Below are 12,798 nucleotides of genomic sequence, written 5' to 3' on the forward strand. Positions count from 1 at the left end.
GGCCCTTTGGGCCAGGTGAGCTAAAAATGGCATTTCTCTAGAATGGTAATTGACTTACTGTCCAAATTTAAACTCTGTCTGTATGTTGTTGTTCTTAGCAATATTTTGAATAAGACAAACTTAAGTTAGAGTGCAGACTGAAATTGTCTTCTAATTGTCCATTTTTATGCCCCATTTATGGGCATTATGTTTTCTGGTCTGTGGGTCCTTTCGTCCGTTCGTTAGTTCGTTCATCTGTTCGTCAGTCTGTTCATCCCTCATCAGGTTAAAGTTTTTGGTTGAGGTAGTTTTTGATGAATTTGAAGTCTAATCAACTTAAAACTTAGTACACATGTTCCTTATGATATGATCTTTCTAATCTTAATGCCAAATCAGAGATTTTCCCACATTTTAAGGTCAATTCAACATAGAAAATGATAGTGCGGATGGGGCATCCTGTACTTTGAACACATTCTTGTTTTTAAAAGTTATACCAACATTGACTTTTCCCTATTAGTCTCTGTTTAAATATCAAAATCTAAAGAACAATGATTTGTTTTTATATATATGTTTAAGAACAAAGCAGTGCCCTAAAACACTAAATGTAAAAGGTGTACCCAACTTTCTTTTTACCATAAGATTGTTACCCATTTTTAGGATTTGTTTTTGTTCAAAATGCTGTAGCCAGTGATTTAGATTTTAAATCTAAATTTATGCATTTAAGTGGTCAATCCTTTATAATTTCATGGAATTAAGAGACATCCCAAGATCCAAAATGATTTAAACCTGCCAAAATTATTTGTTCTGTGACTTTTTGTCTGTGTTCTACAATTTGTTTATATACAAGTATATACCATACAAAATCTTAAATCATACAGCTATTTTCAACTTTTTACAACCATAGAAACAGTACGAATTTGTCAACTTATCAATTGTTTACTTTCTATAATAAAAAGTTCCATTTGTATTCTTTAAATTAAACTGGAAATTTGCTTGTTTCTGTTTTTTTCAAGAATACTACAGAAAATCATGATTAGCTTGTATTGTAACAGAGTTTCTACGTTGATTGAAAACTTATTTTTAGAATTTGCATATATGCAAATCTTTTATATACTGTCTTAGAGATTTTTACATTAATTTAATTTGACTTTTTTTGTCATGAAAAATTGAATCTGAAATCATTGTATTTCAGATAAACACAATATAATTACAAACATCAGAATTTTTTTCAGGAGTTTAATAACTGCTTGACATCATCATTATAGGCAAACAGTTTTAACATGTCTTTTTCTAATGGATGTAATTCTCCAGGAATAACAAAAGAATGGAGAGGAGCACCAATGTCTACGGTCATCATGTCTGTAAAGGTAGCAGCAATAATTGTTTGTGTCTCTGATCCAATACGTGCAAGTCCAATACATATTGTATCTTCTGTAAATGCTACAAAATATAATTTAATGTATTACAAACAAACTACATTTATAACATATTTCAGAAACAAAAGAGCTGTGCCTACTTGAAATTGAGGAATTTAACATAGAAAGCGAAGGGGCAATGAATTAGTGGTGTACTTTCTTAATACAAATGGTCTACAGATATATCTTATTCCATAATGGGAAATAACTCTGATTTATTACAAATGATCTTATCATCTATACCAAATTTCATAATGGTAAATAACCCATGTATTATTACAAATGAACTGCATTGTATACTGGTAGATGGCAGTATTGTAATAAACAGCCCCACATGCAAAATAGAGTATCTTTCATTTTCTTGAAAATAAAATGCTTTGAGAACAAATAAAATTTAGTCATAAAATAGTCCAATCAGCCAAGAAGACTTAAAAGTAAATGAAATCTTAAAAGTCAAAACTATTTTTTTTTTCAAATTTCTATTTGTCGTTTTCTTCAAGTCTCATCACTTCCAGCCAATATGATTTCCCTCTACTCTCCAAGTTTTGTGTTTCAAGAAAGATGCAACACTGTTTTAACACCTTTTTTTACATTCACAAAGATGTTTCAATTCGGCAAACAAACTTTAAACATCAAAAGAAAAAACAGACAAAAAAAAAAAATCTATGTTATTGCTCTTGCTGGTTTAACATGCATGTTATTTTATTATATAATGATTACTTCTTAAGGTAAATAATGTATTTAATTCATTATAAACAACTTCCACAAAAATTTCCAATTATCCAAATACTATGGTATTTGTACAGATTTTTTTTTTAATCTTAAAGACAACTATAAACACACCCGCGAAATCGCGGGCATATACAGCTTGTAAACTGTTGTGGGATGAATTTTTGTAAAAGATCTTATGACTGGAAAATTTCATTTAAGGTATCAAAAGCCCTCTCCCTTTTTTCCAAAGTCCATTAAGTGTTTCCTTTCTATTAAATTCAATTATTTTTCGTGTTTCTGGCCATTATACCACAACTATTCTTCCTCTTTGCTACAATGCAATATTGGTAAAAGTCAAATTAAATTAAAATTTGCACTGCTTCAAACATGAAATAAATGAAACTGCTTATATACCATTATTATTCTAATAAAATGTGCTTCTAGGACAATCCATCAGTGCTTTTCCTTTTGAGAGCCCTATTAACATGCCAATGGTAGGATTTGAATCTCGTATAAATGACTAAAGCTCATTTGAGGGGTGGTCTGAGGTGCCCTGATCCCGAATCCTGGGCTTAAAAACATGAAATCCCAAGGTGCGTATTTTAACGAAATTCATATCCTGACATCCCGAAATTAAAAAAAAAAAAAAATTCCTGCATCCTGTAAAGATCAATCCCGAAATCCTGAGCTTAAAAAAACCTGATCCCGACGTCCCGAATAAGTCCTGCCTCCCTCTAATCCCTACCCTACTTTCATATTGGCCAAATCACTACTTTCACTTTCAACAATGAATGTGTATTGCCCATTTATGGGAATTATGTTTTCTAGTCTGTTCGTCGTTCGTTCGTTTGTTCATCTTTCTGTCCGGCTTCAGGTTAAAGTTTTCACTTTCAATAATAAATTTTTATGCCCCATTTACGGGAATTATGTTTTCAAGTCTGTTCGTTCGTCCGTCTGTCCCGCTTCAGGTTAAAGTTTTTGTCCAGGTACTTTTGATGAAGTTGAAGTCCAACCAACTCGAAACTTAGTAAATATGTTCCCTATGATATGATCTTTCTAATTTTAATGCCAAATCAGAGATTTTACCCCATTTCACGGTTCACTAAACATAGTAAATGATAGTGTTGATGTGGCATCCGTATACTTTGGACACATTCTTGTTTCCACATGTTTTACTTATTTCAATATATATATATATATATGCAACTGGTATGACCCCTTAGATAGTAAATATTTCAGAAAAAAAGTAGACAGAATACAGAGAGTCTCTGTATATTATAGTAGTATAAGCTTAGTTTACAGTTGGATAAATGCGAAAAACATAATTGTCTCTAAGGAGGTATAATAGTTGTGGTACTTATGATCTAAAAACCATAATATGGAGAATGCTCTGATTGGCTTATTTATTTTTCATTTTTGTAATCTAAAATACGATTGGTTGTTCTTGTGCATGTTTAAAACTGGAAGTCTTATCTATGACTAAAAGTCAGTCTGATAACGGAAACAATATCACGACACCTATTTTGTCGTTTTTCTCCCAAAATAACTCAATCTGAATAATCATAAGAATGGATGACAAATGCGACTATGCATGTTACCTAAAGAACACAGAGGCATGATGATTAATTTATTGTGGAAGGAAGAGAAGCGACACACAAAATGAGGTCTTCTCGGTAATAGTATAGATAATAATTTCACTTGCTATCTATTGGATGCAAATTCTATGAAATCAATGTAATTCACAACTTACCCAAATCTTTTTCCCCTTCTTCTTTCTTTCTTTGAATAATTTCTACTAGCTGTTCTGCAGCTGTATTCACAGACATATATCTTGGTGGCTCAAAAATCTTCTTTCCTCTAATTAAAACATTATAACATTAATACCAAGATGATTTGTAACTTCATTACAATATATGCTTTGTTTCTAAGTTTCTTGAATGTGCTCATACTATTGAGTATAAGAGATGTATGGAAAACTAGAGGCTCTAAAGAGCCTGTGTTGCTCACCTTGGTCTATGTGCATATTAAACAAAGGACACAGATGGATTCATGACAAAAATGTGTTTTGGTGATGGTGATGTGTTTGTAGATCTTACTTTACTGAACATTCTTAATGCTTACAATTATCTCTATCTATAATGAACTTGGCCCAGTAATTTCAGTGGAAATTATTTTGTAAAAATTTACAAAATTTATGAATATTGTTAAAAATTGAATATAAAGGGCCATTTTGGTCATGTTGACTTATTTGTAGGTCTTACTTTGCTGTACATTATTGCTGTTTACAGTTTATCTCTATCTAAAATAATATTCGAGATAATAACCAAAAGCTGAAATTTTTTCTTAAAATTACCAATTCAAGGGCAGCAATCCAACAACGGGTTGCATGAATGGTCTGAAAATTTAAGAGTAGGTAGATCTTGACCTAATGAACAATTTTGTTTTCAAAAATTTGCTCGAAATGCTTTGGGTTTAGATATATGAGCCAAAAACTACATTTTACCCTATGTACTAGAAATAGCCATCTTGGTTCGCGGGCGGGGTCATCAGACACAATTTTAAACTACATACCCTAGGCTAATAATATTCAAGATAATAACCAAATACGGCAAAATTTCGTTAAAATTACTAATTCAGGGGCAGCAACCTAACAATCATCTGAAAATTAATGGGCAGATGGTTCTTGACCTGATAAACATTTTCGACCCTGTCAAATTTGCTCTAAATGCTTTGGTTTCAGAGATATAAGCCAAAATCTACATTTTACCCCTATGGGCCATCTTGGTTGGTTGGCCGGGTCACCGGACACATTTTTTAAACTAGATATCCCAATTATGACTGTGGCCAATGTGTGGGTAAATTTCGCCCAGTAGTTTCAGAATAGAAGATTTTTGTAAAAGTTAACGACGACGGACGACAGACGACCGACAATGGACACCAAGTGATGAGAAATCTCAGTTTGCCCTTTGGGCCAGGTGAGCTAAAAAGAAAATACAGCAAAATTACTATATAACATGCATAAATAGGTTTCCCTCATCAATAACTAATCATCTAAATATTATTACAGAGACATTGTTTACCATTAAATAAAAAGAAATAAGACTGAAAATATCAATTACAAATATATTGCTTTCTAAATACCCTTTATAAAATTTGATTACCAGCAATGACTGTTACTCAGATTTTTTTAAATGTAACACATGTTTATCAAAATTTTATGAAAAAAAGCAATATTTGTATTTATAATCAGCAAAATTTTTATGGGTTTTTCTAGACCATATCAACATTCAAGCTTCTATTGTAGAGTTTAATATGGTTAAATTGTTAGTAAGAAATGTTTGCATTTTTTAACTTTATGTCATGTGTTAATCAGTGACTCTATATTGTTGTTTGTCTTTAATAATATAGATGGTTTTATTAAAGTTGGGTGGTTTGTGGTCAAAGTGGCCTTCAGTGGCAGATCCAGAAATTTTCATAAGAGGGGGCCCACTGACTGCCTAAGAGGGGCCTGCTCTGGTCATGCTTCAGTGATTCCCTATATAATCAACCAAATTTGGGCCCCCTTGGCCCTCCCTCTAAATCCGCCTCTGGCCTTTGACATATTTGTACTGTGCAATGTTTTTGACAATTCCTGTCATTACTTTGTAAGAACCAGAATTTATAAGTAAAACAATGCCAGCATAAAAACTTTATTTTTTTAACAGTCTTGATTTCATCAGATCTATATATAATAAAGCTTACTAAGGAATAAAATATACTTACTTCATTAAATTTTCTATACTTTGTTCTTTAACTTTAATATCTGGGGAAAAAAATGGAAAACTGTAAACCTTGTACCTCTATCAAAATAACAAATATACAATGCAAACAGCAAGTTTCAGAGTAAATAACAACTAAACCATAGTATTTCATTGAAACTGAAATTTAAACAATTTGTGCATGCCAGAACTTCATGCCTTCATAAGTTCCATAATAAGTGTGAATTAAACTCAGACATTTAGTTTTCATATTTGATGCAGCTTTCAATTTTGTTATGCAAAGTAGTAATTTTTGGTTCGCAGTGTATATTTATCATTTATAATAAATTAAACAGGAGAAGGTTTGATTAGTCAACCTCATTGGCCCCCTTAAATTGAAAATGAAAAAAGTTAATATTTCAGTAGTTCACATCTCGATAGTACTGATAGTACTCATTATCAGGTTGTTTGCATATTGATGTTGTCAAATATCAGTTATATCCTGGTTCGATTCCCGTCTGGGATGAAAATTTCAGGAACTGAATTTTCTGCTCTCCCTTGACACCATTTGCGAGTATGGTCTCAAGGAAACGATGATAGTCCGTCGGAAGGGGAAGATAAATGGCTGACCCGTGTTAAGAGAGAGCCATATCTCTTGCACGTGAAAGACACCCTTGTAGATTTCGAAAAAGAGCAGGCTAATGCCGCTACAAGGCAGCACTCGCACCCGCAAAGTGGAAAGGGATTAATATAAGTTGCAAAACTTGTTTCCCAATCCACTATAAATAAATATGTTTAAACTAAATATCAGTTACAAGTCACAATATGAAACTTTTTGTCTAGTGGCTGAAGACAATGAGTTCAACCAGGTGCTCCGCAGGCCGCAGCTTGATATAAATGCAGAGGTCTAACCCTGAACAGTTATGGACACAAAATTCAAGCTTGATACAGCTCTGAATTTGGATTGTGATTAAATAGTTGACACAGAATGAATGTGGTCTAAGAACTCTATAAAATTTAAATTGGATGTTTACCTATTATGGTCCAATATCAAAAATCTAAATACATGGTTAGATTCAGCATGTCAAAGAACCCCAAGAATTCAAATTTTGATGAAATCAAATAAAATTCAATTTTGGACCCTTTAGAACTCAATGTGGACCAATTTGATAAAGGGGACAAATATCTAAAATCTAAATACATGTTTAGATTCAGCATATCAAAGAACCCCATGTATTTAATTTTTGCTGAAATCAAACAAAGTTTAATTTTGGACTCCGATTTGGACCAACTTGAAAACTGGGCCCATAATCATAAATGGTTGTTTTTGAAATCTCAAGAAGAGATTTTATATGAATTTATAGGGTAAAATATACTAACCACAATTCACCACCACCCCTAGAAAAAAATCATTTTTTATTTTTTTTGTTCACACAATTGTTATTATTTAATTAAACGACAAATTAAAACTAAAGTTACTGTATGTTACACAGGTAAATTATGACATAGGTGAGTACATCTTATGGATGTTATTTTTAATCATCTAGTTAATTGCAATGAGAACATGTTGTGAAAGCAAACATATTCTATATAATATAAATGTAATTTCATGGTAAGTACCAAATTCATATAAAATCTAAGTACATGTTTAGATTTAGCATATCAAAGAACCCCTTAATGTAGACCAATTTGAAAACGTGACCAAAAATTAAGAATCTAAATACACGGTTAGATTCTGCCTATCAAAGAACCCAAATAATTCAATTTTGATGAAATCAAACAAAGTTTAATTTTGGACCTTTTTAGCCCCAATTCCGAAACTGTTGGGACCAAAACTCCCAAAATCCTAACCTTCCTTTTGTGTTCAAAAACCATGTGTTTAAATTTCATAGATTTCTATTTACTTATACTAAAGTTATTGTGCGAAAACCAAGAAAAATGCTTATTTGTGCCCCTTTTTGGCCCCTAATTCCTAAACTGTTGGGACCAAAACCCCCAAAATCAATCCTTTTTTTTTTTATTTCTATTTACTTATACTAAAGTTATTTTACGGAAATCATCTGTCTTTGGACGACGACCTGATACCAATAAACAACCAAAAAAATTTTTTGTGGTCGTATAAAAAGGTTCATATTAGTACTTGTAGCTGATTATATTTTACAAAATAAATATGATGAAAATCTGATTATCAATTTATCGTATTGCATTTGAGTTTTTTTTATAGAAACAAGAAATTTTCTTTGTTACATAAGAAAACCTGATGATGACTCAATACATTCGGGTTAATTTTATCAACATTGCTTCATTCATTATGACGTTAAGGTAAAAGTTATTTAGGCCTGGTTAATGTGTTAAACATCACATAGCTTTGATTTGCAATTTTAAGAAGACCTAAGCAGAGTTATACAACAAGGGGAACACTGATATTGTCAGTTATCAGTTTTCATATAATGCTTTGCACTACAAAATATTACATTGCCAGTAGTTTATATTCATAACACCAGTGTAAAGGGTTCTTTTCATGTCATAAATTTGCTGCTTTTTATTCAAAATTTTATAGGTTTTCTTGCTGTAGTTCTTTTTTACTATGTTAAATGCAAAAGACAGAAAACAATGTTCATGCCAAAAATTATATTCTGTGCATTGTGTTATCACAAAACCATTGCATGCTTATCCATGGACCTCCCTCTTTTTACAATCCTAAATGCATACCTAATAAACATAATGTATGCATTCCTAAATCTCTATTTCTTTTTATTTTATCATAAAAGCTATCTGGTTTCCATGTATCTGTCCAGAAGACAATTGATATAGTTTCACCAAAGTTGTACAACTGAAACATAGAAATAGTAGTTACAATTCATTTCATATATTATATCTCTTTATTTTAAAAGTACTGTATGTCAGCTCATATTCCACATTAAAAATCTAATATGAAGTTTAAAATTCATGTTACAGTATTATCAATTAAAATCAAAATACTATTTCTCAATGATAATATGGTCCCTTTTGTATAAGAAAACATAGCTAATATATCAAATAAAAGGTGTGGCCTGTGATCAAATAAGTCTTATATATATAATATTAATAATTGTACAAGAGTATAAGGCATGTGTTTGTATGATATAACTCTTCATTGTTTTTTCTACTATCTTCTATAACAAATGTTATCTTTTTAATTAATTTAAAAAGTGTCGCTCCTTTAGAACCTTGAGTGTATGGGTATTATTATTGTACATGCAAAAGTGATCTGAAAAAAATTGATTAAATTCAAATTTTAGAAGCAGTAATGAGCTTCTACTAGACTCAAACAATATTTGCAGCACATATAGTGAATATTTGAAAACAACCAGGCCTACCTGTAGACCACAACAGCCAACAGCATTCATTATGGAGGCATTATGTATAACTCTGTATTCCAGGTTTTTCTCCTTAGCTCTCAGTACTAAATCTGTATGGGTTGTTGCACTACAATGGTTTGACTGAATTTTAAATAAAAGTTGTTTGTTCCAAAAGCATAAAATAATTGTAGACAAATTAAGTAGTTCTCTTGAGCTTTCAGAATTTTTAGACAGAGAAGACAAGAGCAGCCACCACTTTCAAAATGGACAACTTTCTCTTTTGTCAATGTTCAAATCTTAAATTTTGGTTCTAAATGTACCTTAAATCGTAGAAATTTTAGCCATTGTCATCTGCAAGAAGATAATCTCCCATAAAACTTATTAAAAATTTTAGAATTAAACTTACTTTCAAATAATAGATATTTAGAACTAATTTTAAAACTATAGATATCTAGAGATAATTTTAAACTTGTTTTTGTTAGAAATAATAGTCAGTATGATAATAAGAATAATTCAATGTTTAGCATTGACTGAGAAATAGGGTTGTGCTGCTTGTGCAATTTACATAAGACTTGTATAATCAATGCTAAATACATATTACCATACAAATACTAACAACTTCTATATCCTAAAAAGGTAAACCTACCCAAATGGATCACCTACAACTAGAAAGGAAACATCCTCTGTGTCAGATCCCTCAAACATCTCATCTACAAATACATGTATAGAAAAAGTAATCAATGCTTTGTCATCTAGGCTTTTTTTTAATATATACATTAAATAAAGGGAACAGTAGTATACCGCTGTTCGAAACTCATAAATCCATGGACAAAAAACAAAATTGGGGTAACAAACTAAAACTGAAGGTAATGCATTAAATATAAGAGGAGAACAACAACACAACATTAAAATGTAACACACACAGAAACGGACTAAGCATTAGACAAAATCCTATGAGAATAACAAATATAACATACAAACCAAATACATGAATTTTTGGTTTGTAATTGCGATCAAATTGACGAAATTTACTTTTCAGCCAAATGATATCATATTATATATTTGTTCATTTTCTGTCAAGTCTGAATTTCTGTGAGTTTTTTTAATCACTTCCCTTTTGTTTAAAGCAATTCATTATCTGCTGAGATTCGTTTTAAGGTTTACAGTTTTGTCGAGCCTGTGACATATTTATGACGCTAAAGCAAGACATAGCAATTCTAAATTTCGGCTCTTTTAAATCATATTTTCGAACAGTGGTATACTACTGTCATTACTGTTGCCTTTAGTTACAGTTACTGGTTTTGACATTTTCTCTGAATCCAATGATCATTATATTTTAAATAAACAAAATAATTCAACATAACAAATAAACCATTAAGATTCTAAAGTATGTTGCTACTGATGAATTTTTAATGACAGGAATGGTATTCATTCTCGATAAATCGTTAGCTTCCGGGGGCTTTGCTCTCTAGCTCTAATCCACTACCAGCAATTGTTTAACATAAACCAGTTTGGGGTTCTTGGAGCCCTTGCCAAGGTATGGGTGTACACGTAAAAATAACCTAGCTACGCCATTGTTTATTGACGAATAAATGAAGGCAAAAAAAAAACATCCTGTAAAAGTAAATTTTAAACCAATATTACAAATGTATATAACTTGAACATGTATAAATTATATACCTGACTGTGTTTCAACCATATCTCTGTCAGCCAATATAACTTCCCTGCCATAGAATTCTTCCTGCAAAACATATGGACCTTTTGAAACAAGCATTAACTACTGGTAAAACATACCCTGTATTAAAAAGCATGTATATTAATATATCAGTCATCATGTATAGACAATATAGCTTAAACGAAATTGAGAATCCCAACAGTTTTGCTTGCATGCCAATTGTTAATAAATCCGTTTGACCTAAATATTAAAATTGGAGGTTTGTTCTCTTATACCAAATGACAACTGTTTAATATTAGTTTACCTAACCATTTATATTATAGACCAATTATCAAATTTAAATTCTTGCTGAAATTTTTCCTCCAACACTAATATATACTTATAAAATAAAATACAAATTATTTTCTGTTATTGTATAGGTAATAAATTATACCATCTGAGTAACCTATGCCAGATTGTTGTCTGGGAACACATTCTTCTTTTTGTTGTTTAATTTTATGTCAGAAAAATATGTCTGATAATGATGTGACATTATTTTCAAGCCTTAGAATGAACTTGTTATAAACTGTACATGTGTAAATCCAGAAAATATTGTACATTTTAATTAATGTGAATGTAATGTGATTTGGTGATTATTTCAATAATAAGAGCTCACATTCTGATACTTGTATATTGAAATGCATATTTTCCTGAAATTGTAAAATAATCTAAAAACTTTGTCAATTCTTCAAAAATCGAATAATAAATGTCACAATAATTTCTAAATTTATACTTCTTCATATATCATGTATATATATGGTAAAAAGGCATTCACTTGCTGGAGACCCACAAATCATGCCGAGTTGTTTGGTTTTTCTCATTTCAAGAAATTACATGTGAATAATTTCATATAACAAAAATTTATATCGTTAGCATGTATTTTTTCAATGTGATTCATCAAATCCCATTTTGTAGCTACTGTAAGGGTAAAAATGGAAAAGAATGTTCATAGTTAAGTTTATTTTAAGATATTTTACTGTTTTTCATCATTTCATCATGTGGGTTAGCACATTTCTACCCTCTTCGACTATTTATCTTTGAATCCCATTGATCAATCAATCAGGGTTATTATATAATAATACTATTAATTGCCAAGATTACTTTTTTGCATATTTAATAAATTAATCTTCAGGAGATTACAATAATCAAATGAACTAGTTACATATTTATAAATCATAATTTAATATGTAAAATTTACCAATTTTTCCTTGCCAACTGTTAAAATAGAAGTATATGCTTCAAGATACACCCTTTTGGATTTTTTGACGATTTCTAAACCTTTAACTGTTATGTCTTTTGCATCCCCAAGACCTAAACCAATAAAATAAAACATCATCAGCTGATCTGTTTGTTTTGATTTTCAAAACACGTGTGTCATTCCGGAAAAAGTTTCCTCAAAAAGTGTTATAGATTTCGATTGGACGTTTCTTTTTCCGATGACCAATCACTGACGCTGTTATAAATTTTAACATTTATTAACTCCCTTGAATTCTAGAAATAACAACAATCCAGACAACGAAGAAAGTGAAAGATGTATAGTTTTGAGGGAAATTTCCGTCGAGCACCAGTACAATCTTTAAGAGGCGCAAGTAAAAAGGTTCATAGATAATCAAATTCAAGTATTACACCATTATCTTTTGTTATAAAGGAGCTGATTTTACATCTTTGCATAGTCCTGTTAAATAATGTGACGTCCTTTATAATGACATTGCATTTATATTATTATCACATAATTAAGAATAATTCAAAAAGGCACACAAATAATCTGTTTATTGTAAATGTCAATCTGTTCTAGTTAGGTCATTTTTTTTAACTTGATACAGAGATTTACATGGTGGTACATTTGAGTTTTACATGCAATGAAGGGATTGTAGGTATAAATAACTATGAGCACCAATTGT

The 12,798-nt window shown here is 30.8% G+C and overlaps 2 protein-coding genes across 2 annotated transcripts in view; one reads left to right on the forward strand and one right to left on the reverse strand.

Annotated features, from left to right (window-relative positions):
• Positions 1-531: 531 nt before the first annotated feature.
• Positions 532-12,301, reverse strand: LOC139493455 (diphthine methyl ester synthase-like). Its single transcript, XM_071281867.1, has 8 exons — positions 12,096-12,301; positions 10,864-10,924; positions 9,830-9,893; positions 9,202-9,310; positions 8,555-8,675; positions 5,868-5,907; positions 3,856-3,962; positions 532-1,419 (listed from the first exon to the last, which is right to left on the reverse strand). Exons 1-8 carry the CDS (start codon positions 12,231-12,233, stop codon positions 1,208-1,210), a joined length of 852 nt encoding a protein of 283 aa, XP_071137968.1. The 5' UTR covers positions 12,234-12,301; the 3' UTR covers positions 532-1,207.
• LOC139493448 (ubiquitin-protein ligase E3C-like) overlaps positions 12,294-12,798 on the forward strand; it is a 29,462-nt gene continuing 28,957 nt past the window's right edge. Inside the window, exon 1 of the mRNA XM_071281855.1 lies at positions 12,294-12,494. Coding sequence (XP_071137956.1) covers positions 12,429-12,494 — 66 coding nt within the window. The 5' untranslated portion in view covers positions 12,294-12,428. The remainder of the gene's footprint in view (positions 12,495-12,798) is intronic.

This window comes from Mytilus edulis, chromosome 1 (assembly GCF_963676685.1).
Source record: "Mytilus edulis chromosome 1, xbMytEdul2.2, whole genome shotgun sequence".
In the NCBI taxonomy this organism is placed as follows: domain Eukaryota; kingdom Metazoa; phylum Mollusca; class Bivalvia; order Mytilida; family Mytilidae; genus Mytilus; species Mytilus edulis.

Bases quoted from the DNA above. Each gene is read 5' to 3' on its own strand.
- LOC139493455 (XM_071281867.1), bottom strand. From the start codon at position 12,233: ATGATGTTTTATTTTATTGGTTTAGGTCTTGGGGATGCAAAAGACATA. The intron at 8,676-9,201 runs GTAGGCCTGGTT...TCTATGTTTCAG, and splicing joins TTGGCTGTTGTGGTCTACAG to TTGTACAACTTTGGTGAAAC. The intron at 5,908-8,554 runs GTATGCATTTAG...TTTTTTCCCCAG, and splicing joins GCATACATTATGTTTATTAG to ATATTAAAGTTAAAGAACAA.